Consider the following 27,265-nt stretch of genomic DNA (forward strand, 5'->3'; position numbering starts at 1 on the left):
CTCGCCTCCCGCCCCTCCCGCCGCCAGCCCCGCCCGGCGCCTGCGCGGAGCGGCGCGGCGGGCGCAGGAATGCGCGTTCCGGTTAAATAGTGGGGGCGCAGGGGTGGCCGCTGCGGGCGGGCGGCGGCAGCTCGGGGCGCCGGGGGAGCCTCCATGGCGCGGCGCGGCTCCCGGGGTGGCGGCAGTGCCAGCAGCGGCGTCGGTGGCGGCGGCGGTGCGGCGCTGTGGTGACAGCAGCTTGGCAGCTGGGACTGGCCTGCCTCCTGCCCCGCTCCCGAGCGGGGGGCCCGCGCCGGTGTCCCGGGGCGCGGCGGCGGCGGCGGCGCTCGCAGAGAGGAGCCGTGGCGGCGGCAGCGGCGGCCGGGGGCAGCCGGCGTGTCACCGCCTCTATGATGAAATTCAAGCCGAACCAGACGCGGACATACGACCGGGAGGGCTACAAGAAGCGGGCGGCGTGCCTGTGCTTCCGCAGCGAGCGGGAGGACGAGGTGAGCCCGCCGAGCCGCCGCGCACGTGGGGCGGGGGGCGCCGCTCCCGGCCCGGGCCATGTTCCCGTTCCGCCGCCACCGGCCGGACCCACTGGGGCCGCGTCCCTTTGTCTGGCCGGAGGGCGCGGGCGCCTCACGGGGGACATCCCCTGCGCACACGGTCATGCCGAGGCTCCCTCCGCCCCGAGGCGGGCAAGGGGGCGACACGCCGGGGCCGTGCGGGTCCCTGCCGGCCGGGGCCAGCGGCGGGCGGTCGCCGCGCGGTCCGGTCCGTGCCGTGCCGGGGGCGGGGCGGGCGCGCCTCTCGCCCACCATCTTGGGGCGGCGGGGCGCGCCCACGTGCACGGCCCCGGCGCCCCTCGGCGGGGAGGGAGAGCAGAGAGGGAGGGGCAGCTCCCGGGACGGGACACACGACACGACACGACACTGACTGGAACGTCGGGGTTATCCTTTGTGTGCCCGCAACGCGCGGAACACCGGTTAATGTATAATGGCGTGTGGAGGGCAGGGCTGGTGTGTCACCCTGAAGGCGAGCCCTCTGGCCCGAATGGGGTAGGGTAATAAAAAAGGTTGTGCTTGGAAAACTCTGTTTTACCATCAAGAGAATAAAATAGGGCTTGGAAGCATTTTGTCAAGATGCTCGGGAGTCGGAGGAGTGGTGTTGCGTGTTTGGTTGTAGGAGGCAGCACTTGCCCGGGATTTTATGTTGCAGCAGAATGGGGAGGTGGCAACAAAGTTGCCCCGTGTTCCGAGCCAAGGTCAATGGCACTGCCCGTTATCTGGGAACTCGGCTGATGGTTTCATTGCACAATTCCTTTGTAGATGTGTCTCAGGCTGGAAGCATACCATTTTCTGATTTCTGTTTTCATTTTCTTCTTTAGTAGCTATTGAAATAACTACAAAGGTTAGGGTTTGGGCTTTTTTTCTCCCGTTTATCTATGTGCCGGAAGATGCTGGTGTCCTCCCCAAGCTGCCAATACAGCAAGTGTCTTGTTTAAACGTCTACTAAGCAATGCAATGCAGCAGGGAGAGGCCTGATCTCAAAATACAAACATTTGTGTTTAGGCAAAAAATCTCTATGGTGTTCTAGTATATGCCATTCCCTGTGTGGTATACATACAGCCTTGGGACCATGCTGATCAGCTTTTTCTAATATTATAAGGGAGAAAGGCCCTCAGCAGGAATCTTGCAAGGTTTTGCTATTGGTCTAGCTTTACTTTGGTTTCTGACACTCCAGCATGCTTCCCCGTTTATGTGACTTTAGTATTTATTTTTGGATGCTGCTCCAGCTCAGACTTATTTGGAGTTCCAACACCTCAGCCACTGTAACAGCTTTCTTGCACCAACTGAAGTTGGAAATTCATTGTTGAGGTCACTTTTGTCAGTGATTTCCATTCATTCTTCATTTCCTGATGCAACTTCATGTTTATTCTCTTTCAGTCTTACATCCACATGAGATCACTGGCTGCTTCTAAATACTGCTGTGTGTAATAACATCTTTGAGGCTAAGGATGATAGCAGCAGCTTTGCTGGGCTGTAAGAGTGGGTGCTGACACTTACCAGATTAGAGTCCTTTGTAGTATTGTGGATGGAGTACATGTATGGCTGGCCTGAGGCTGGGCTTTGGCATCATGGAAGTAGACACACTCAAGGGTGAACTAAATGGGATAACACCAAGTCAGATTTAGGACATAGATTAAGTGCGTAGAAACAGTTCAAACTGCTTTCTGACGAGTTATTTCCAAACAAGCAGTGACAACAGCTTGAACTTGCTTAGTAGCTGTTTCCCAATTGCTAGCTTCACCTGTATCAGTACAGAATCTATTCCTTAGAAGTTTGATGCCTGACTGCTGTTTGTGATTAACTTGAATCACCAGCCACGTTCCCCATATTGGCTGGATAAGGCTTGCTTGTATGTTCTTGAACACTGTTGTCCTGGTAAGTTTCTGTGTAGGTCTATTTCAAACTCAATGTAAGCGTCTTCAGTGCTTCCTTTCTACATCTCTAGAGATTATACCACTGATTTTTGTCTGACCTGCATCTCCAGGGACTTAAAGTGCAGGGTGACTTCCAGTGTGAAGGAACACAAATGTGGTACCTGGGTGACTGGGACAAAAGGGGAACAGGAGACTGCTGCAGAAGCTGTTGGGGGCTGAGAGGAGGAGAACCACAGGGCAATGGATTTTGTAGTTGTTTTGACTTAAAGGATTACTACCCCATAAGCAAATAGTTGCTTGACAGTAGACGAGAGAAAATAGAACAGACAACTGAAAGCAAATTTTAGCAATATATTTCTTTTTAAGAGTCCTAAAATCAAGAAATCCAAATCCCAAGTTTTTTGTGTTGTTTGTTTGTTTGTTTTAAACTAGAGATACTGTCTGCAAGACTCAGTAGCTCTTGTTCTACTTTTCAGCTGATTAGTTTCTCTCTGGAGGAATGAGTATCTACAGCAATCTTCTGATACAAATCCTAGAATTAACCTGTCTTTCTGCTTCCATTCTGAGTGGCTGAAAGGCCAGTCTGTATCCAGTTGTGCCTATGCTTTAGCTCCTTTTCCTTCTTTCTTACACTTAGCTTTCTGACATATCTGTAGACAGGAGTCATTCCTTTCTTAGCATTTTTTATGAACTTGAAGTCTTAAAACCTCTTCTCTTAAAACCAGTTTTCTCTTTTGATAATCATGGTAAGTCTTGCATCTCCTTCAGTTTGACAAACATTTTTTTTAATGTGGGCAACGCTTGTGGTCACTTTAGATGGGATCTCACTGTATTGTGTAAAAGGTTACTAATACTTCTCTAGCTGTAGCAGAAAAAAAATTTTAATAGGACCCATCTTTGTCATGATAGTAAAGCTGTCATGTAGTCATCTTGTGCCTACTTGGGATATCTAAGTAACTTGTTCCCACTTTGTGAATTCTCAACTTGCACCAGAAATTCACAGTATGTTGTTCTTAACTGAATGTGATCCTTCTTTTGCAACTTCAGCGTGATATCCTCTGTTGATATCATGACTTACAGGTACTGCCTCTCAATTTAGAGACCCACATTTTCACTAACAGCTTTTTATACTCATTGACAAAAATTGGGCAAGTTACTAAAACATTTAATGTCTCTATTGTTTATCTGTCAAAATCTGCTTGTTATGGCTTCTTGGTCCATTTTCTAACTATATTGCGCTTCTTATGCTACTTTTGTATCTTTGCTGATGCCAGTGTTACAGCTGAGTTTTGTGGACAGTGAAGTAACATGTCAATTGAAAAACTGTGGTAGCAAGGGATGGGTTTGACCAAACCCATCTTTTACATTCCATTGTACATCTGTTTATTTTATTATTATTATGCATCTATTTATATTTGTTTTCTGTTTGCTTCTTTATTTCTTAATTTGAAACATAAGTGGGCTGTAGAATACTACTGAGGCAAAATTCAGTCTGGTGGTTCCTACAGTTTTAAATACAGCCACTGAACTCCTACTCTCTGGCTACACTACCCTGTCTAATTAGACTTACCAACAGTCTTTGCTTCTAGACTTAAAATTGTTGAGTCAGTTCTCTTGAGTGTTACAGGCTGGAAACTGGTCTTGCCCGCAGTCCTGCAACCTGTCAAGAGCTTCTGCTTTGTCTTGAGACTGGTATTGCAGCTGAAAGTATGTACCTGAAATGATTGATGGTTGTTCAGGTGCACCACTGTGAAAGTCCTCCCTTCCTGTTTCTTCAAGTGCCTCCATATGCAACACTTTTGTACAGTCCAGTTTGGTTTAGATTTTGTAGCCTTCATGGTGTGATAATGTATGATTTAAAAAGAAAAATATCCTAGAGGAAGCCCAAAAAGTCAAGTAACGTGGTCAGTAGCTTTGGGATTTTTTGAGTGTTATAGGACATCTCTTAGACTGCTGTCATTAAAGTGTTGCCTGTTTTGGTCTCAGTGCTGTCATTTGGGCTGAAGAGAGAGCAAGATGACTGGATATGAGCTTAAATGCTGGCTCTTTTTGTTGTTCTTAATGGAAGTAAAACAGTAATTGCAGGCATTATCTGCCCTTCAAATGAAGGAAAAAAAAAAAAATCCCGGAAATGAAGCAGGAGAAATCCCATGAAAAAATGAAATAAGGCTATTGTGGGCATGAAGTGCGTGGGGGCTGCAGGCTTTTGAACAAACAAGAAGCTGTTAGGTGTGTGCAAAAAGCTGATGGTATTCAGCAGGCTGGGATGGGCTCGTGGATCAGTGTATGAGGAAATGCAAGTTTCTCTTGAGCAACTGGGAGTGGATAGCAGCTGTAGAATAATCCTGCAGGACCCTCTTGGTACTGTGAGGACCAACTGCTTCCATGGGTTGGAATTGCTTATGCATTCAGTGTTCTGCAAACAGTGGTTTTACATAAAATGCTGCTGTCTTAGAGTCTGGGCAGAGGGTAGACAAGGAAATTCTTGCCTCTCAAAGCAGAGAACAAGTTAAGCCTTTAAAGCAACCAGAACAAATAGTAATAAACATAATTTTTCTAGTAATTTGGATAACTGAAATCATTTTTAAAGCTAATTTAATTTTTTCCCCCCATCAGCTACATCTTACTTATACAAATAAATGAGCAGTTATTTTTATCTTGAATATAAACCTTGAGTGCATTCTAATTATTTTGGCATCTGTAACACTGCTTTATATAATCAAGTATGGTATCAAAAGCCCTACTTTAGTGTTCAGCCAGCAGTTGCTAGTGGCAGACCTAAAATAATTTGATATGCAAAAAAAAAGTCTTCAAGCTTTTCAATTTTTAATTTTGCCTTTGTTGTTCAGCCTTGTACATGAGATGAAAACAGATGGCAATCGTTTTCTTTTACTATTGAGACGGTAGTGAGGAAAAATTTATTGTTGTACACTTATGGGAAATATAGATTTATTTTTTTCCCCTGTAGCAAGGCATACACGTGCATGACAACTATTGCCTGAGTTAAAAATTATAGGCTTCCTAGTATTGTAGCTCCTTTATTAAAGGATAAAGAAAAAAGTAAAATGTTATTTTTATGTGCATTGGTCTAAATTGTCTGAAAACCGGGAAGACCTGTTGTAATGCAATCTGATCCATAAACCAGGGCACAGAGGTATGACTTGGCTACTCTGGCAAAATGAGCTGTTCTAGGAATTATTGTAAATAAACTTGCATAGGGATGAAAGATATTCTATTCCTTGCTTGGAATTTTTCATTTGGTTTCTTCATCCTTCTGTGTAAGCTCTCCAGTGTAAACACACAAATAATGTGTGCTTTAAAATAACATAGGGTATGATTATGGCATGATATTTAAGGCTGGCATGGTCTCCATAGTGATATGGATTACCTACCTTGCACTGTGATTGTCTAATAGAATATAGGCGTATTTTAAAATACCAGAGAATACCCATATCGATATGCACTTCAAATGCACCGTGGTTTTTACTTGTTCCATGTCCCTGCACTGCTAACATATAGGAGGAGTAATTGACATAGGATAATTGCTGCCTTATATCTTCCTTAGCATTTCTTGATATTTGGACATCATCAGTCATGTGGGATGAGCAATATGGCCTAGTGGAAGGTGTCCCTGCCTGTGGCAGGGGGGTTGGAACTACTGCATGATCTTGGATGATCTTTAAAGGTCCCTTCCAACCCAAACCACCCTATGAATCTATGATCTGTGTGTTGTATGGGTATAGCAAGGGGTATAGCTTGGAAAATCATGACCTATAAACAGCTTCCAAAATGGCTCTTTACTGTCTACAGAGACAGTGTCTGCTTATGGTGTCCCCACAGGCTCATATGGGGTTCTGCAGTGGCTAAAGCTCACGTTAATGTTAAGAAAAGTAGAATGTTAGGTTGCTATGGCTGGATTTATATCAGGTAACCAACTTAAGATACAAGACACTTGTTTTTATTACTTCTACAGAAAAACAGCTTTCTGCAGGCATTGCATATGCACCTTGCTGTCATGTTGGAATATTTTTAGACAAACTGCAACTCCTTGCAGCAGTGGAAGTCTGTAAGTTTGGCACAGTTGTGGGAATTCATCTGTCCGCCATGGCAGAAAGCTTTGTTCTTCATTCGTGCATCTTCAGATACTGAAATCAGTCAACCATGACCCATTTTTATTGTGAAACGCCAATTTTTTTTTTCCCTATACCTATGGTATTACTTGTCTATGCCATACGGATGTGTTTAATGGGGTGGATAGTTGCCCAAAGTGGGAAACATGGCTGTAGCTGTCTAACATCAGGCTAAGATGTCCTGCAACAAAACACTTTTTGCCCTGTTTAGAAGATGCTATCACTTTAAAACAAGTAATATTTGTGTTTAGATACTTGAGGAAAATATGCTTATAGCTTACATGCACCATCCTAAGTTTACTTAGAGGATTTAAACTGGTTTCTGTTTGAATTGCTGCAGTTGACTCGATGGTTCTCAAAACTTCCACATTTCTGTGGAATTTTTTTCCCACCAGTTTCTGTGAAATAGCAGAGTGGCCAGCTTCTTCAGAAATATATTAAAATCATAGCTAGAGATATGTATGCTTATATACACTCACATATATACATATGTATGTCTAGGTAGGAGTTGTAGATGTATGTCCTTAAACATCTTTTGTAGATGTGAGTTCACAGACCATAGGTTGATGTGTACTTTTTCCAGTCTTGTTTGTAGAACACTTGAAAAGCTTATTTTAATTCAGTGGCTTTCTGACTTAGTGCTTAAGCACTTCAGTGAAACCAGTCCTATAAATGTAAATACTTTAAACCAAATTTTTGTCTTCAGAGTTGTATGGGGGTTTTTTAAGTATCTCAAAGACAGAAAAGATAACTTGTACTTGTCAAGAAATAACCTTGTCATGTCTTTACCTGTAGCTGAACCATTCTCAAAGATTTGTAGCTCTTGTTTCTGACAAGTGCTGGGAAGCTGATCCCTTAGTCAAACAGATTATGTTGCTGAGTAACCAGTAAAGCCCAGTTCTCCTGCTCAAGATCAGGCCATGGTTTCAAGTTAAAAGGAACGGACAGCAATATGAGTTTTAGCTCTACCTCTGCTACATTATGTGTTTTCTCCCTTGGTCTGTATTAGCAAGTAAAGTGGATTTGCAAGTAAATTGGCCCAGCGTGATAAGTAAAACTTCTCTTATAGGCACTTGTGGGAATTTTCTTGTTTGTTTGCAGGAGTTTTGGTGGTTTTTTTCAGCCAGGAATCTCCTTTTGCCATATCTCTGGGTGCAAGATCTGCACCCTTCATCACACCATGAGACCTGTCATATCTGATTCTCCAAAGCATGCTAAAGCTTAGGGGGAGATCTAATGTTAAAGGTGATTTGAGTGTTTGCTGATGAGAGGAAATGTGTTCTGACTGGCATGCCGTAGTAGTATAGTGCTGTCTATTCCTGATATGAACACTTTAGCCAAAGAACAAAACAAAGTACTTTAAAAAACCAGAGGAAGGTACTCAAATTCTAAATCACTTTAACATGTTAGCTAAATATGTGAATTTAATATGAATTAAACATTTTAAAATAATATAATTTTAATTGCAAGTTGAAATCAAAACCTTCCAAAAAAGACTGATGTTTCTCTCTTTATTGTCATATAGCCTTAAATTCAGGAGATCTCAAGGGAGAATTAATTTCCAGATCTAATTTTGAAGTATTATAAAATTATATCTGTATTTTGTTCTAATTCCTCTTCAGAGTGGGGGTAAAGTTGCACTGATTGATGTCCAAGCATTGTGCTGCTACTTTGAAAAGTGATCTTTAAGTAAAGTTGGGAGGATATTTCAGATTTTAATATATTGTGTAGGCAGAACCCAGTTTTCTGGGATGTGTTCCCAATGTTGTGCTCAAGTTAATGAGAGTTACAGAATTAAACTATTACTAGTTAGTCACTCCTCTGCTGTTTTGCCAGTTCCTGTTCATTGAGACTAAATTATCTTTTTAACCTCTGTCGTAGCTGGGAACTGTTTTTCAGTCTGTCATCTTTGAAGTACTTTGCTAGAGGCTCTTGAACTGGCTTAGGCTGATCTGAAATGGGGTAGCTGCAGTTGTGCCTTTCTCCCCAGTTTGTGCAGCGCTGACCCTTGAATGGCTGTGTCCTGATCAGTGTTGTGTGCACAGGCTGGAAACTGAGCTTTAATGGACAATCAGTTTTCAGCCAGATCAGCTTCCTGAGCTCATTGTGCCATTGTAAGGGAGAAAGTAAAGATGTTGCAGTCTCGGATTTTAAAATGCTGTCAAATCTGATCCTAAAGGGTTTTTACTAGTTTACAATAACTTTGTGCACATTGTATTTCCAGGTTTAAAAAGTAATTTTGAAAACTTTTGCAGTAATAAATGAGGACTATAAGCAGTCCCTCTACTGAGAATATTTTTAGGAAGGCAAATGTTCCCTACTAAATGCTGTCTGTGTGGCATTGCTATAGCAAGCTGTAAAGCTCTATTTCATTTTTCAACCTTCTGGAATCCAAAAAGAGGCAATGGCATTCTAGGACAAGGATACCACATTAGCCTATAGTGAAACTGAGAAACTGTTTCAGAACTACTGAGGCAGTGATTCTTAAAATAGCAAAAAGTGTTAGATAAAGGAAATCTTTTAACTACAGTAGCAGGTTGACATATGCTCTCGAATTCAAGATGTGTGCTTTTACCTAAAAATTTATACAGTGAATTCTGCAAGTGTGATCCAGTGTTTGTAAGAGGTGCTTTTCCTTGCTTCTCAATAGTGTTCCTGTGTTGCAGCATTCAAAGTAGTTTCCCAGTGCTTCTTAGGAAGCTCCTAAGCTGAAAACAATCGGAGGTTGAAAGTGTTAGAGAATAATAAAATACTTACTGTTTGTATTCTTCCCTGAGCATCTGTTTATGGCCATTTTAAAACAAATCATAGGGGTTGACTGACCTTTTGGCTGTATTTGGATTAAACCGTCTTTCTGACTCTTTCAGATGCTTGTAACTTTAGCAGACCAACCAGGTAGGCTAAGTTTCCACACTGAGTGTGCTAAGTTGGATTATATTAACTTGCATCAGAATGGGTCCTATTTTTTTTTTTTTCAGAGTAGGCCTGGATGTTTTCTCCTCTTAATGCTTCTGATGACTGTGAAAACATACCGTACATCTACAGGATTTTGACACTATTTTGTACCTGAGATGTACCTTTTAATGCCTTAAAGTGCGTGCTTTTTCCTTTCCCTCTCTGTGCAGTGTTTAGTAGTACACCTGAGCAACACGGTGTTCTTTGCAGCTGAGTCGCACATGCTCAGTGGTCCTTTGGGAGCGAGGGGTTGATTCTTTTTCTCTTGAACATTATTCCTTTTGACTGCCAGCTTTACGATAAAGAAAGGCAGGCTTGCCTCTCTCCATTAGGTAATTCAAACAGCAAGCTGGACATAGCTAGTAAGTGTGATTTGAGGGGGAAAAAATGGGGTGTGCAGTGAGGAAGAGAAGGATAGATGTGATTAGGCTGGGAGTAGAGAACTTATATCTAATGATGAATTAGTTATTGTGGAATTGGAATGATGTGTTTTCAACTGTAAGCTTGTTTTTCCTTTTACTTCAGGTGGTGGATGACTTTGTTTGGAAGTCAAAAGAATCCAGCTGGGGTGGGGGGTGTTCTCTCTAGCAACTTTCAACTTAAACCATGGGTTTTTATGTAAATTGTTTTTTAATACAATTATTTTTGTAGGCTATAGTGTCTTACAGTTGAGGAAGATAGAAAACAATGATATTTTATATAAATTTAAACTGTTTTCTACTTCTCTAGTGCTTAATAGGGAAAACAAATATAATGAGAAGTAGCTTGTGGTTGTAGTTTGTACTACTATGAGCTGTTGCCATTTTGGTCTTCTGGAATATAGGGCTGCTAACTGTTTCACAAGCGTTTTTGACTTGAGAACACTAAACAAGCCAAAACTTTTGCATCTTTAGAAATTTTTAGTTGTTTGTCTGCAGGCTTAGCATTTATAGGGACCAAGTTCCATGATGCCACCTGCACTGTAATTACCTTTGGGTTTTTGGTTAACCATACCATGGTTATGTGTATTGATAGGTGCTTATTATGAGTAGGTGAGCTAGCAGTTACTCCTCCTCACTGCACTCAAAGGTCATTGCTATTCCTGGACTTGAAAGCAAGGTGAAATTTGGCTATAACACGTAGTGGAAGAATTTTTCTTTTGTTTCCTCTTTGCTGAATTTTGCAGCTTTACATCCTCACTTGGCAGCATTATGGAAAATTATATCTTTTATTAAGGGAAGATGAACTGCTGGATTTTTGCTGCTGATTTTTGCACCCTCTTGGCACGTGAGTGCATTGTTAACGAACCATGGCTCTTTGTCTTCATAGTTAAGTGACATTTGTATTTCAGCCGAGTAATTCAGGATGTCTCTTCTGGAGACTTACTGATGGAAAGACCTGAAAACTACATTCACTACATGGAATGAAAAACAACATACCGAAAACATGGAAGTGATTGCAAGACTGCTTGATACTATGTCTGAAAGAATCTGTGTGGAGTGCTTTTCAGCCTTATTACACAATCTTGCAACTGCTAGCTGTCAGCTCTCAGCATTTGCAGAATCTGATTACCACCGAGTATGTTTTTGATAGCGTACCCCAGGATGGATGCCTCATGTCCTGGTGGCATTATCATGTGATTAATGTTAATGGGTGAAAAAGATTGTGCATATGAAGATCTCAAGGATATATCTTAGTGTGCTCCCTTGGATTCTGTAAAAGCATTAGGAGAATAAAGCATCGAGGGAAAGATGCTTGAGAAAATGCTTCAGTTCCAGGGTTAGTGGAGATTTGGATAGTTACTAAAATGAATTTCCAGGCTGTAATGCTTGGGAGTTCATTGTATATGTAGCTGTAGAGCCTATCTACAAGAGGTAATGTATTTTAATGTTGATTACTTGCTAGATCTATTTGTTTCTGCTTTTTAAAAGGGTAATTTAAAGCTAATAGATGTACAAGCACAGCTTGATAGTCTGTTGATCATATTAGCAGTAGTCAACTACTATATATAAACGCATAAAAGATTTCTGGCTTTATGCTACACTGCCAGAATGAGAAACCTGATTTATCCCGTAGTAGCAATTAAGAATTTTATGTTTAACCTTAACTAAACAATGAATGCTGATTTAAAACTGTTCTTCCAAGCTGGGAATGACTTAATGTGATATAATTGTCCTTTCTTTAGTTATTGTTGCTAGCTCTCACATGACTGGAGTGCAAGCTTCATCAGCAGAAAATATGTAATGCTTTTATCTGGACTCCCATAAGTGAATTCATAACTTAGTTTTTACAACTATTCTTTAAGTACTGCTAACATGGGGTTCTTTGTAGTGATATAGGTGCTTCATCTACATGTTCAACTTTTTTTTTCTAAAATTACATTTAGTAGAGCTGTGTATGCTTGGGAAATCTTTTGTTAATGTCAAAGGATCCTAGGAAATCAAAACCTTTGGCATGAAGATCAAGTTGAGTTGTATTTGTGTCTAACCTTGTTGCTTTGCTGACTATTTCTAGGTTTTTAGATAATAAAGTATCTGAGTTGACTGAAAAAAAAATGAACACTTAGATCATGTGCTAAGAATGCTTCTGTACTAACCGCTGTGTTCCTTATTTAGCATAGGAAAAAATTTTGGGGGAAATTAGTACAGTGGAGAATCCTTCAGAGTAGGACTAATCTTGACTGCACATAAGGTAAACATTACAAGATGGTACCTATCAGATAAGGCTCTTCCAGGTGCACCTCAGTATGCACAGCCATTGCTGCATTCACAAAGTATGCAGTCATCTTAATTACACTCCCCAGTTCCTGTAGGTGAACCTACAACCTATTTTCCATGAGTGCCAAAGGCACATAGTATAAGTAGTAATCATTTCACTGTTGCTGTCATCAGGGAGTCATTTTCCTACTTAATCCAGCAGGGGATAAGTTTAAAGTCCATAAGGGTAGTTGGTGAGGACTGAGACTGTCACTTCAGTCTTCTGGCACCAGTTAAAACTTTAACCTTTAGTCTGAGGTTCTTGTTGCTAGTCTTTTAATTGCTGTTAAAGATTTGAGCACTGACCCTGCCCTTGTACTCCCCACAATTGTCCTTTGACTTCAGGGTAGGTTTTATGTAAGTATTCTATAGAACATGAAGTGTTCAACTACACAGATGACTATGACTTACTAATTGGGATGTGACTCAAATACTGTTAAACGGTTTATTTCCATGTGGTCCTGAATCAAGGTCTTTATTTTCATCAACTTCTATTGCAAAATTACTCCAAATTCAGTTTGCTGGACAGGTAGATAAAATCTTTTCAGCTCTGAATATTATGAAGGACAGGTCCTATAGACAGGGGGTTTTAAATTAGTGCATATCAAGGATAGGACCAAGTTAGAGTCAAATTAAGTGAAATTAAAGTATCTTGGGAAAAAATTGTTATTAAATTTAAAAATCAAATTCAATGTGTTGTGGCTTTTCCTCTTACATAAATGTTTAAAAGAAGCCAAATTGGACAAAGGCCAATGAAGTGCTCTCCTTGTATTTCAGTTATGCAACATTGTAGGCATGTCATACTAACATAACACTTCAGTAACTTAAAAGGAAGCTTGTTTCAGACTAAAAATTAGAAATATTTTCAGAAGCCCTTTTTTTTTAATCTAAAAGATACCATTCCACAAGTATTAGTTTCATTTCTATGTGACGAAAATATATTAATTTGCTCACTTTACCATCTATATGATCTGAATACTTGCTCAGTATTGGAGAGTTTTTACTAGATTTTTGTTGTATGCCTTCATTCCTATGTGTATTGTCTTCTGTATTCTTCACATTGTGTCTAAGCATCCAATGAAAGTGTTTGTACAAAGAGATTGCAATGACGTTGTCTTGTCTAAGTTGTTTTAAAAAGACTGGATGTTAATTGTTTCACCTTTTTTTTACAACTCCTGGTTGCCTATTATGTTTCATTTCTAAAGTCTGTAATCCATCTAGATAGGTGCATAAGTGTATTGCTGGAAAAGCAGATATTAGCAATATTCCTGACTTGTGAGCTGTATTTAACAGTCACTTGCAATTATTTATAGGTGCTGTTGGTAAGCAGTAGCCGATACCCAGATCAGTGGATTGTACCGGGTGGAGGAATGGAGCCAGAAGAAGAGCCAGGGGGAGCAGCCGTGAGAGAGGTGTATGAAGAGGTAACAAAAACAAAACAAAGCAAAAAATCCAGCTGCTTTTTCCTACTGCTGTCTTCAGATGGCAACAAAGAAGGAAGAGGGAACTACCTCCTTTATCCAGTATTTGATTAAGACCTATGTGGTTGTCAAATTCAAAGAGCTGCAGTTTTGTATTAGAACTGGGGTATAGTGTGCTGAGGTGAACTAATTAACTTAGCTTGCTTCCTAGCACTCTTTCATTTCATAGCTAAATTTCTGTCTGCCTTTATAAAAACACTTAATGGAAGTGGAACTGTGACTTTATGCCAAATGACATATTCTAGTAGTGTAACATTTCTGTATTTGTAAAGAAAATGTTTGACTCGTAGCTCTTCTAGAATGGACTGAAGGTGCACTAACCATCAATGTGTAGCTGCATAAGAAAGAAATAAACAGACCCTTGAGGACATTCCAAACTAAGCAGATTAGAAGCTGATCTATCTGAGCAGTTGAGAATTCATACATTTAAGACTGTTTATCTATAAAGAAAGCACCATAGTTTGCCTTTCTATCTCTGCTCCTACACCTAGGCAAAACAGAGCTTTAAGTTGTGATGAATTCAGGCAGTTTCCCACTCCAGTACAATGCTGAAATTTCAAATTCAAAATTCTGGGGTTTCATTTGCTATTTATTTTTCCTAGGAAAACTCTCAAAAATGTTAAATGTTACTTTAAGCCAAGTAAAACTGAAAGAAAAATCAGAATGTCATGCTTGTAAATAGGAGGTACAAGATTTTGCAGAAAGGGGGATGCATCCTGGTAAGTGAGTGAACTACAGGATTTCTACTAGTCTTAAAGAGTTTTCTCATCCCAGTTTGACTACTGCTATTCACAAAATACATTACTGTTCTTGCTAATTAATATGTGGAATGATTTTTTTTATTAGCTGTGCTATCTAGTGGTTTGGTTTGCTTAGCCTTAAGACTGGTTCTCTTGTCGTGGCTTAGGAACTTGATGTAGGTGTGACTTGCACCAAATGCTGCCTGCTACTCAGTGTCAAAATGAGATCTCTGAACTGTGATTCAGTGACCCTCCTCCCATCTTACACAGGGAACAGACTAGTTCACTATTCAGTGCTCTGAGCAGCCTTCATGCTGCAAGGTTAAAGCATAAATAAGCACTGGATCAAAGTTGTTCTGGACAGTGTTCAGTTCTGCTGGAGGAGCCAATTTGGACCTACACAAGACATACTCAGTTACAAGGCAGTCCATTTGAAAAGAGCAAAGGAGGAAAGATTCCAGGAATGAGTCAGCAAACATTTAGGCTTCTAAGCAGTAGTAGCACCTCTTGGGAAACTCCTGGCACTTCCTAGTGCCACGAGTTCATGGGTGGGATTAAAAAGCACAGTCCTGTGCTCAGGGTTCTTGTGAACACTGGTAGTTTTAATTGCTGATCTGACCTAAGGCATAGCCCAAGATGAGGGACAGTGAAGTCTCAACTCCATGTCAAACAAGAGCTGACTGAACTGTAGTCATACATTTGGGTTTTTCTCTTTGATGGTGAAGAAGGGATGATCTTGAAGGGACTATACTTCTTATGATATTCCGGAGTATGACACAAAGTTGCCTGCTACGTTCAGCTTTGAGCTGTGCTTCCAAATGCATAAAGACTTTTCAAAGGCTAGGGGCTTTAATAAGCAAAAATCATTTGGTGACATTTGTTCTACACTTTCGTAGTTTCTGGGGTTTAATAGCTTGTGTAGCTGATCAGCCTTAAAAGCTCATGCCTTAAATTAAAATATTCTTGAACTACATATTCTTGAACTACATATTCTTGAATCTTAAGTGCTTTCACAAGATTGCAAAGTGCCATATTTAAATTAAAAACAGGTTTATTTAGGGTTTTGAGCCATGGAAATTCATACTGACCTTTCTAGAGATAAATGTCCTTTCTATTTTTATACTGAGGTCAATGTCACCTGGCAAGCTGGTTACAGTACAGTGAACTGTTAAGAGTTTTGTGAATGAATAAACTTCAAAGAACACACATTGGCACTCGTTTGAAATGTTTCTTCAGTATTAGGTCATGCACAAACTAAGCATTATTTTCTATTAATTTATTTAAATGGATAAAATCATAGCATTATAATGGCATTTCTGAACGGTAGGAGTGCTGATAACCTACTGGCTCTAAATATCCCTTGTTTTGACACCAACAGTAGTGTATTTAAAATCTTTGTTTTAAAACCCAAGCAAAGATCTTTGTAATCAGTTGTTTCATAGTCTCCCTGTGTACATGACTCTGGATTTTTGTTTTATCCTTAAGTTCTGTTCATGTTAGTGATATGGGGTTTTAGCTCTACTGAATATTTAGTATGTTTCATTTAAGTTTGTCTGACATTTCATAGGTTACGGGAACTTGACAGACTATTTTAATTATCTAGATAAAATAAACATTTACAAACCCGAAAGCAAAGTACGAAAATCAAGTTACAGTATAAAGCAATCCCAGGGTATTAAATGTATTAAACCTTTTCTAAATGAGGATCTACTGTTAATGAATTTGGAGCTTAGTCTTTAATTGCATAGCATGAAAGATAAAAGTAAGCACATGCACTGTTCAAAGAAAAATGACAAAAATGAGTGGCAAGCTGATGATGTCCAGCCTTGTCAATGGAGGAGCACCCTCTCACTCCCTTTCTTGCTCCATCTCACAAAAAACAGACTCGTGCTTTGTTTGTACTTAGTAATACATTGAAATGCCCTCTAGAAAATATGCAATTTCCTGACCTGTGTGAATATAGCTTTTGAGAAGAAGAGGCTGATCCTGAAGGTTAATCTGGTGCAACAATGAAAATGGCAGTAATATTATCTAAGACCTCTCATGAGAAATAGAGGAATAGGCTTCAGTGAGCATCTGATATTTAAAAAATTATTGGATGCTAAAGAGTAGGACTACGTAGACACTTCAGGAAATAAATTAATAAAGCACCTTTTCAGCTGAAAGATCATGGCAGATACAGTGAAACACTTTGTTTTATAAGACTATATAAAAAGGAGCAGGAATAGTCTTGCACTGTGCTTTCAGGAGTGTAGCCATTAAAGTACTGTCCGACACATCCCAGAGTTAAAAATAACTCAAATCTTTCAGATTTTAAACAGCTTTCTGCCCTGGTAGACTGTTAGCTTAAAAATTAAACTGCAGCATGACTCTTGCTCCATCTACAGGAAAAAGGCAAGTCTGACACAATTCTGAGAGTGCTGTACCTCTAGAGCTGCCAGCAGGAATGACCTCCAGGCCAGAAAGATTATGGGATGAAGTAGATAGTTTTCCCTCTTGTGGCCGGATTTAAACTAATGCTAAAATACATGCATAAAATTCAGATCTGAGGTCTTATTTCCATAGTAGTTAGACTTCCTTAGGTAATTGTTCTGGGGAAGTGTAGCACTTACATTTTAAGAGCTTGTCTGTCAGAAGAAGCGCTGGGGGGTTTTCAGGCTTTTCTCCTGAAGTTCAGACTTCCTTACACACTTATAACAGCCTATAGGTTCTGTTTACTTGAAGAGCCATATTTTAACAGCCATGAGTACATAAAGACCAGAGGAAGAAGTATGTTTTTATGAGAAGCAAAATGCTTCCAGGTCTAGAACTTAACCAATGCATTGGATTAGAAGCTTACCAGTGGGAAATGGGGAACTTCATTTGACATTCTGAGGATAAAGCTGAAGTGTTTCTTGGTCCTCTGGCACTTAGTTTTGACACATTTTGAAGGAATGATATTACGATAAGAACTTGAAGGAAATGTTTTTGTTAGCAAAACCACTTAAAAGATCACTGTCAAATTTAAGGTACTTTTAAAACTATGAAGATAGTCATGGGACTTCTAATTACTACCTTTTTACACTTGTAGGTGTGTAGAGGTTTTCAGAAGACACTGCTGTTTGCAGGAACAATGCTACATTTTGGAAGCATGTATCCTTGACTAGAGAGTAACTAGACATCAGTGACAGTAATCACCCTTATATAGCAACACGTGGTTGCACCAGAGCTTCGTTACAAGCTTTGGGAGTTTTTACACTCAGTGTAATGGAGTGCTTCTAATCACTTCATTCCGAATTACTCAGCTAATACTCAAACAAGTATACTCAAACAAATACTCAAACAGTATTTGTTTAAACAACTGATTTCCTTGGAGGGAGAAAGGAGAAACTGTTAAATAAATTACACTTAGAGTAACACTGATAAATTCACATTGTGACTATGGGGTGCTAATAAATTGAAAAAACTTCTCTATGACAGTTGTTCCGTATTGATAAACTTAGCTGGTTGTGGTAGTTTTGCCATGTGTTAAATACTAATTGTCAGACTCTCACTTAGCAGCTCAGAGAAGCCCTACTCTGTGTGTTGATGAGATTTTGTCGTTCCACAATCCTGTTGCCATAGACCTGCCTTCAAAAATCTTTGTAACATAAATAAGGCCTTGGCCAGGACTTCTAAAAGAGTTAAAGAATATTAAAAGTTTGAGGGGAGGTTGGGATCATGGACTGGGGAGGCAGTTATTTGGGTTTGAGGTGAGGAGTCATTTCTTTTTCTCCCTCTGCTGGAGCATAGTCTCCTTCAGTGCAGTTTCCTAGTACTTGGAAAAGCTTATTTTAACATTTGAGAAACTTCAGAGTCTGTACTTGCCTCACTATCCTGCTCCTGTGCCATATATTTAAGTATATTAAACAATCTTGTTCTCTGCTGCAACTTCAGGAAATAAATGAAGTTACAAAACTTGTACAGCTAAAGCTGCACACTTGGACAGCTGAAGTATTAAAGAAACACTAATCACGTGGATTCATGTGTACTTTTGATAGAATAGGATAATGGGAAATTGCTTTTTCTAGTTGTTCAGATTTCTACATTGTGGCAAAGTGAAGGATATAATAATTCTAGATAGTGCTGAATGAGAAGAAAAGCAAAAATTGAGAACAGAAGCATAAGTTTGTAGTCTTTTAGGTTCTGCTTCTCTTTTTTAAAAGGTACTCCAATGTTGAGGAAATTAGGACTCGTCAGTGAAACTTACACTTCCTCAGCATGTTCCTTTAGGCTTATAAGTGATGTTTCATTACCCAGTGTAAAGCACAAGCAGTTTTTGGTACCTGTTGTTGCAAAGCTTACTCTTTCAGACCAAAATAAGGGCCTGCCACTTTTCTAATTAATGTGCTGCCTAATCACTTATCCAGCAGGTCTAGTTATGTATTTCAGCTTCATGAGCTCTAACAGGTTATCACAGCTGACAAATAGAATATTATATGTAGTTTTGCATTAACTTCTCGTCTAGCTCTTGCTCTAGATTAACAAAATGCTTGATGAGTTGCACAGGCTGAGATCAGACTTCCTTTATCAAAACAGCTTAATAAATAACACCAGCCATCTGCTTTCTTTAAAAAGACAGTCACAGTAAACATTCACTTGTAATACTTTGATTAGACTTATTGCTAAAGCCTGTCCAGTTATTTGTCAGAGGTTCTCATTAAAATGTAATTAAGATCCATATGGTCCTTTTATATAAAGATGTAAGACATCAATAATTGTCTCTGGCTAAAGCTGGAAGCAAAGACTGAAGATTAGAAAATGTCATCTTAGTGCTAGGAAGCCCTATTTTAAATATTGGTTATACAACAAGTCAAAAAAATCTAAATATGGCTTTGTCTGCCAGTAGGCAACATATGCCTTTGTGTCTCAGGCATATGGACTGAGTTTTGTTTAGAATAATGGAAGATCATAAGCTATGTGTGTTGGAAGAGGCATTATATATTACTTTTGGAAAAGCAAACCTTAGAATCTTAATAGAAAGTAATGACCATCTGAACTGGATTGATAAAAATCACTAAGCACAGGCTGATACACACAGGGATTGTTTTAAAATGCTGGAGTAAAACTCTGACTTTAAAGACTTTTGTAATATTACTAGATAGAAAAAGAGTTCAATAATATAGAGAATAAGGGTTATAAATTTGGATTTCAAATTACATGCCAAAAGCTACACTTTTATATGAAAACCAGCACACATGAAGTCATTATGCTGCAAGATCCATGCAATTACCTACAGTTTAATTTGTTATTGTATTTTGAAGACTTGTACATAAGTTTTTTGTCCTATCTACTTTCCTGGATTATTTCAGTATTGAATATCATTTATATATTTAATAATATATACTACACAAAGAATGTGCTAAGTAATACAGTATTTTGGTCTGGATGGAAAACTTGAAAGATTTATTCATTCTTTGATCCACTCATTAGGACAAGCTTTTGTACCCTACTACTCATAAGTACTCTGAATCTAGAAACTTCAGAAGCACTGCAGCGCTATCTAGTTAAAACACTTCCCTAAATAACCCTAATAAGGAGGAGCATGCTAATGTAGAAGAATGGTACTGATATTTTAGTTTTTTGAATTAATACCTCATGCTAATGCTTTTTCCTGTTTGTTTTGTAGGCTGGAGTAAAGGGAAAGCTAGGCAGACTACTTGGGATATTTGAGGTGAGCTATTTCTTTTAAGATTTAAAAAACAATGGGAGTTTGTGGGTTTTTGTGAAAATTGATAAACTTAAGTTTATAAGTATTACCTTCCTATAATTTTGCAGTGCTACTGGACATGCTACATTAGACAGGTGACTGACTGCAGTTGTTACATGATGTGTGAAGATTTGAATAGGAAGAGTTCAAACTACTTATACCAGTTTCTCAGAATCACAGAATATTCTGAGTTGTAAGGGACCTAAAAGGATTCTTGAGTTCAGCTCATAACTGAATGGCCCATACAGGGATCAACCTCACAACCATGGTACTATTAGCACTATGCTCTAACCAACTGAGCTCATCTCAGGTCATTTTGTACCTTTACTGGAAAGATTAAATTAGTACTTGGACGACACCTAGATGAAAAAACAAACAAACAAAAAACCAAATAAAATAAACAAAAACACCAGCAAAGCAACAACATTGATAGCTTTAGGATTTCTAAAATATCACACTTGCCTTCTTTGGGGCGCTCTTTTGACTTTTCCTCCCTGGTTAGATTTTGCTGAAGTCATTTAACCCTAACTTTCACACAGCTAAATTGATGGGTCTGTATACGAAGCACCTCTGTGGATTTGATTCACTAAAAAGGCTAAGGCTTTGGATAACAAATAAATCTAACCTTCAGCAAATTATGTAGTTCAAAACTTCTATTTCATAGTGTAAACATCAGATTTGGAACTATTGAGGATGCACGTTAGATAGAACTCTTTTAGTGTTAGTGTTGCCCACTTCTGCTCAGGTTCTAGACAGAAGTAGACTGGTGTTAGTAATCTTCAGCTTCTAATACATCCAGTGTTATTATGTTGTGCTGAATGTTAAAAGTGGAATTCCCTTAGTTAGGTACAAATCTTCACCCAGCTTTCAGAAGTAGTGTATTCCTGACAGGGATTTCCTGTCTGAAATATACAGCGATATAGGTGTTCCATTGTGAGAAGTATGGAAGCCATGACACAACTGAAGAAGATCCTGTTTGTAGTTAGTAGCACTCACCTTTTTTCTGATGTGTTTTGTGTTTGAGTACAACTGGATGGGTCCTACACATTAAAAACTTGTCTGTGTTTTAACTCTGCTGGTCAGTCTACAGAAGTATTCTCCACTTCCCAGCTCAAAACCTGAGGATATCTATCATGTTGTTGCCTTAAAACAGAGGCTGCAAAGGATGGTGATTCAGTGGTAATTCAGCTCTGTGTTCTTCTGAAGGCATCAGCCACCAGCTAGACCAGAAGAGAGAAAAATCTGGGTTGTGTCACTTTTTTAGGTTACTTCTAATTTAAATCAAGGCCCTACTTCAGTTTCACAACATGGCCCCACAAACAGTTTTTAGTACCATTGAGGGGGCCACACCTTGTGACCTGGGGATGGAACTAAGTAAAGATGGAAATCAGTGCTGCTGCTGAATCCTTCTATTCTGGAATTGCAGCCAGAAAGAATACATGGTATAGATGTATCTATTCCATGTAATAGTGATACTAACAAAGAACTCACCTAAAATTTTTATTTCCTAGTAAAGCACAACAGTCTAGAACTATATTGAGCTTGTAGTGAAAAAAATAGGAACAAATAGAAGCACAAGGATACAACCATCTGTAAGGGGAGCTAGGCTATAACATCTCTTGGTTCTTAATATAGTTGTAATTGTAGATGTTCCTCAGTTTTTTAGGAGCTTGGCCCTTTTCCAAGTAGAAGGATGGTTTGATTAGTCAGGCAGCACCTCAAACACTGCCACTAGCCTGCTTTGGAGCTAGCAGGGAGTAATGTCCATTTACTTGGCTGCAGAACATCAGCCTTGCCCTGAGCAGACCAGCTCTGTCAGCCTGTTTGACCTGCCTTATGCAAAACACATGTGCCTTCTGAAGAGGTGTTAGTGCCACGATTGTGGCACATGTGTCAAATGAGCAGGTGGTAATGATTTTTGCATTTGTTGCGAGTGCAAGCACAGGCTATTTAATTTGCCTCCCTTACTGAGTGAAACCTTATAGCCAGCATTGTGTAGATGACCTGGATGACCAAAACATACTTTGGTCACAACTTCACAAGCTTTGAAATTGTGTTGTCTTTGGCTTGGTTGGGGTTTTTTAGCCTAGTAGAACAGAATAGATGTTTCAAATAAAACTTTTGTTTTCCCATCACTTTGGGTCTTGTCAGTACAGATGCTTGTTTAGTCAAAAGCCAGGTTTGCTGGCAAGTATCCTTTTCAGGTAAGTAATTTTTAATCTTATAGTTGTGGTAAACCTGTAAGTTATTTTGCTGAGAATTAAAACTTCTACTTCTAATATTCAAGCAGAACCAGGATCGGAAGCATAGGACGTATGTTTATGTTCTTACTGTGACGGAAATACTGGAAGACTGGGAGGATTCAGTTAATATAGGTAAATTAATTCTCTGTCCTCATGCTACACTTAAAAATGTATTAAGCAGACTTCTTTCATTTTTCCAAAGCGACTTGTATAATCTGGGGAGAATACTAATTCTATTCTAGAAACTGAAGTTATTGAATGCTGTTCTTCCACTCTTAAGTACACATATAACTAGGGTTGCTTCCAACACATTGTGTTACTCTTATGTTACATTAGAGTATTCTAAGTATTAGGATGGAATAAATGTCATTATTAGTTCGGGACACAGCTTGTAATTTTTTTAAAGGCCAAATACTATACTGTTGTTTTTTCCTTAAAAAGTAGAATGTGTTGCTGTCTGATATGCTTGATCTTAAACAAGCAGTTTATATATGTTCACCTGTAATGCTGTAAGACCAAATGAAAGATAGAATTAATCCCACTTTTAATAATACTATCCTTGACCTTGTCTATAAGTATTTTCAGAGGCCTTGAATTTTGAAGGACTGACTTTAAAAAAAAAAAGATGGTCCTAGGATGATCATAGTAGGATTAAGTCTTGAAACTTTATAACATAAACATATTTCTGGTATAAGGTATATTATTTTCTAAAACTTACGCTAACCTCAGTAACTCCATACATGGATATATATGGAGATTTTTGAGTATGAAACACTCTTTTGAAATCAGACCAACCCATTCTTCTGTAACTTCATGCATGCAATGTTCAGTCTAAAGACTGGTTTTCTGCTAGGCATGACAATGTAAGAAGGCAGTATCAAGTAATTTAAATTATATCATCCTTTTCTCTAATTACTAGATGTGGCTTTTGGAGCATATGAACGGTCATATAAATTTCTGTCCAGCATCTTCTTCAAGAGTGTTATCTCAAAGGCTTTATTATGAATTGCATTTTAGTAAGCTTGAGTGAATCTCTTGCATTCATCAGTTCTTTCCTGGTCTTTTCATTCTCTTTTTGCCTGACAACCTCAGCTTCCAAAGAACTGAGAAAAAGGGAATGATTAGATAGTAACCAATGGTGCTGTTTAAACTTTGTAACTCTGTTCTTCCTCATTCAGGAAGGAAAAGAGAATGGTTTAAAGTAGAAGATGCAATCAAGGTCCTTCAGTGTCACAAGCCTGTTCATGCAGAGTATTTGGAAAAACTGAAACTGAGCTGTTCACCCACCAATGGAAACTCTGGGGTTTCCCCTCTTTCAGATAATAACTCCTTATATGTCACTTCTGCACAGACTTCTGGGTTGCCCTCTACTGTGAGATAAATATTTGGATTACCTTTTCATTCATGTCATCACATCGGGAGACATCTGTGATCACATGTAGGCATCTGTATAATTGTCAGTTCTAAGTGAAATATGTGAATGTGTCATCATGTCAAATTTATTTGAACATGTTTTTCTTTTTTAACAATGTAAAATAGTATTTCAGCAAACCAAAGCCATATAGGGATTTTTTTAAGATGCCTTAATAGGCCATTAAAAAAAAAATTTGAGTATATAAATTTCCATGTCTGCTAAAATAAAATATGCATCTCAGTGGTGTTCAGCTTATTTAAGACTTGTGAGTTTTAGTCAGTAGTTAAAGCTTGAGCAAATAGTCTTATACTAAACTCTTATTTGGTATCCACAGATGAAGTGACAGGATCTTAAGCTGGCAGTAATTGGGTAAATGGATGTGCTGAAGGCAGAGATGCATAAGGGTGACTACAATAAAGCACTAAACCACATTCAGCCTGTCAAGAGCAAAGGATACCGACACTAAGCACTGCTTGCCTCAGTTATCCGAAAGGTTGCCTTGTCCTATGCAATCTTCATGTAATGTATAACTAGAGCAGGAATAATAACTTTGTCTTGCAGCTACCAAAAGTATCCACTATACTTTTCGTTTCATCACGTGGTCAACTGATGAACTGTCAGAGGACTTGTGTGAAAAAGCATTGTAGATCCCTCTTCCACCCTCTTTTTTAACTTTTAATATTGATACATGTTTTGTTCAGGGTATAATTACACTGCAGGTTCCAAAAACTTCTAATCTTCACTTAGAAGCATCTTATGTAGTGTTCCTGCAGTTTGTTACAATTTAAAAATGTTTGGAAGAAAGTAAGACTTAGCCAGGGGGCACCATTAGGTTACAGAGGTGTCTGTTAGCAAAGCATGTGTTGAGGTGTCTTACCCTGCAAGGAGCTCATAGTGCTACCTCCAGGGCTTGGGACAGGTGTGTTGATACTTATTCCACTAGTAGGGAAATAATACTCCTTTGTCTTATTCAGAGGGTGGATGTGCTGAAAACCCCAATTTTAAGTTAATTATTAAATCATTCAGCTCTACTCTTTTAACATCAATTTCTTTAGATTCTTCAACTAAAAGCTGGCCTCTTGATAAAAAGTTAGTTGGAATAAATGAGGTACAGCTGACAACTACCCTGTTCTCAATTATTTTTTCTTCTTCAGCCATCAAGATGAAAATTAAATCCACTGTTGGTCTTAATGTTTTTACCATAGGATTTCTCTCTCCATATATGTGTGCGTGCGCATGGTTTCTTCTACAAGAACACAATCTAATTCACATGAACTTCCTACTTCTGCATTTTTTCTAGAATCTAAACCCAACTGTACCTCCTTTATATCCAGCCAAAACAGAGGTTGAGGTAGACCACTACCTCACATGTGAAGTTAATTCTGGGTAAAGCTCATTCTCTTATATAACATTTGAACTTTTGTAAATAGCCCACCTAGTAAATAGTGAGTGTAAAATGGAAAATAAATGTAATTTAAACCTTTTGTTACTCAATACACAAATGGTTAACTTCTACTTTTTTAACACAAATTGTGTAAAATGCTGCTATGAATTTTTTTGTGCTGTTACACTTTTTTAGGAAAAAAATGTTGTTGCCACAAGTTATTCCTAGAAAACCAATCTTGTGCCATATGTAAATGCAGTGAAACTAGGGAGACAGATGATCTGATCTCTTAATGCTGCTCTTTTTGAAGTGGCATAAATACTACTGGCAAGAGGCATGAGCCACAAAGCTGAAGACTTCTGAAACAGCGGGTAGGGCGCTCCTTTCCATCTCTCTTAGCTCCTGGTGCAGGTCACTTCCAGAACTGGAAAGAACACACAACTGTTTAGCTGCACCTAAAGGTGGATGTATTGCCAACAGCTTATCCATCCTTTCAGAGGTGAGGAGGGGGCCAGGGAAGGAGTGTTGCTATTTCAGTAGTGCACTTAGGGGTATGCCTGCTTTACACTGAACCTAATCCAGACTGGGACACCATTTGCTCAGCTCACGACTTTAAACTTAATCAAATACACTGTTTTGTCCGGTGAAACAGGAGGAGGTGGAGCTGAGCATGATGAGTGGCTAATCTTTGTTAAAATCATACCCATGGTGTAGAAGGGTACCTCTGGCTCTGAAGCTGCCTTTAAAAGAGTGAATCATTTAGCTCCCTTTTCTGATCACTTTAATGTTCACTTTTTTGTTCAGTAGTTATTTTAACACTTTAAATTGAGCAAATTTGTACAGGTTTTCTTGTAACAAGATTATATTGAGTCTGTGAAAGCAAAAACAAGAATCCAGAATTTTGAGTTCTTATTCATAAAAAAACCACTTTGCCTCCATTTCAGATTCTGGGAATGAAACCAATCCAAGCTTGTATGAGATTTAGTGGTAATGCATGATCTTATTTTGTAACTCTTGAATTATGTATTTGATAATAATGTAAAATGTACAGTATTGCTGTTGCTAACAAACTCAAGAGTTGATTGCCTATAAATATTTTGGTTATTTTTTTGGTCACACACATTTGAGCTGTTCAGTAGTGCCAGACTTTTTTTTTTTTAAACAGCATTTGTTGTATAAATCTCTTCAGTCTCTATGCAACCTTCAGAATGAAGCTGTACTGCTTAGCTTGACTTCTACTCCCTTTCAAAGATAAACATTTTATGAATTGAAATGTAAACTGAAAACATTTCAGTTATGCTACAGGGAACAACTGTGGTAAAGGGACAGTGGTATGGCTTCAGTACTAATGAAATGTGACAACTCCAAGAGAAAGGGTCTGTGTAAAAATGAGAATAGGAAGGCTACAGTTTTTTCTACTACCTATCAATTTAAATGTAGAAGCATTTTGGTTTTACATGAATATTTAGATGGGCCAAGTCTATTGCATACAGAGCAGATTTGGGATTTTTCTCATGCCATAAATTCTGTACAATGTATCCAGATTGGGTTCTCCTGAGGAGAAAGGGAAGAGACAGGTTGTCATCTGCAATTGTCAGTCTACTTTGTACCGCTGCTTTTCATGACTGTTAGGTTTTGAGATCTTCATGAGTTAAGACTGTGGTGGTATCAAAGAAAAAGAAGCCTTAAAGTTCAAAATCCCGTGGAGCCAGAATTAAGTGAAATGGATGTGCTTTAAACACCACAAGAAATACTGAGGTATTGCAGAGGCTGCTCAAATGAAAACTTATTTTGGTGCTTACTGCACCCTTGACTTAGCCTAGCATTATTCTGTTAACAATGTGCTGTGAAAAAAATGTGAGGGGCAGACATTTGGTTTACAAAGTGAAAACTGAAGGGAAGTGGGGGGGGGAATTAAGTTGTAAACATTTTGACCTGCTTGCATGGACTTTCTTTAAAGATTGATGTAAGAATTTTGACTTTTTCTATTTGAGAAATACCAGAATAAAATCTAAATTAGTCCTGTGGAT

The 27,265-nt window shown here is 38.9% G+C and overlaps 1 protein-coding gene across 2 annotated transcripts; it reads left to right on the plus strand.

Moving 5' to 3' along the window:
* The first annotated feature begins 139 nt into the window (after positions 1-139).
* On the plus strand, positions 140-27,262 carry NUDT4 (nudix hydrolase 4). Of its 2 annotated transcripts, none has more exons than XM_050323458.1 (5): positions 140-488; positions 13,559-13,669; positions 20,114-20,158; positions 22,485-22,569; positions 23,616-27,262. In XM_050323458.1, exons 1-5 carry the CDS (start codon positions 390-392, stop codon positions 23,816-23,818), a joined length of 543 nt encoding a protein of 180 aa, XP_050179415.1. In that variant the 5' UTR covers positions 140-389; the 3' UTR covers positions 23,819-27,262. The 2 variants fall into 2 exon arrangements, with proteins under 2 accessions (XP_050179415.1, XP_050179414.1); XM_050323457.1 differs by having other exon boundaries at positions 173-488; positions 22,482-22,569.
* The last annotated feature ends 3 nt before the right edge of the window (positions 27,263-27,265 follow it).

Source organism: Myiozetetes cayanensis, unplaced genomic scaffold (genome assembly GCF_022539395.1).
Source record: "Myiozetetes cayanensis isolate MyiCay16 unplaced genomic scaffold, myiCay2020 scf3, whole genome shotgun sequence".
NCBI lineage: Eukaryota > Metazoa > Chordata > Aves > Passeriformes > Tyrannidae > Myiozetetes > Myiozetetes cayanensis.

Excerpts from the sequence above, each read along its gene's own strand:
- NUDT4 (XM_050323457.1), top strand. The coding sequence starts at position 390 with ATGATGAAATTCAAGCCGAACCAGACGCGGACATACGACCGGGAGGGC. Across the intron at positions 20,159-22,481 it reads GACTACTTGGGATATTTGAG|CAGAACCAGGATCGGAAGCA; the intron begins GTGAGCTATTTC and ends CTAATATTCAAG. Across the intron at positions 22,570-23,615 it reads GGAGGATTCAGTTAATATAG|GAAGGAAAAGAGAATGGTTT; the intron begins GTAAATTAATTC and ends TTCCTCATTCAG.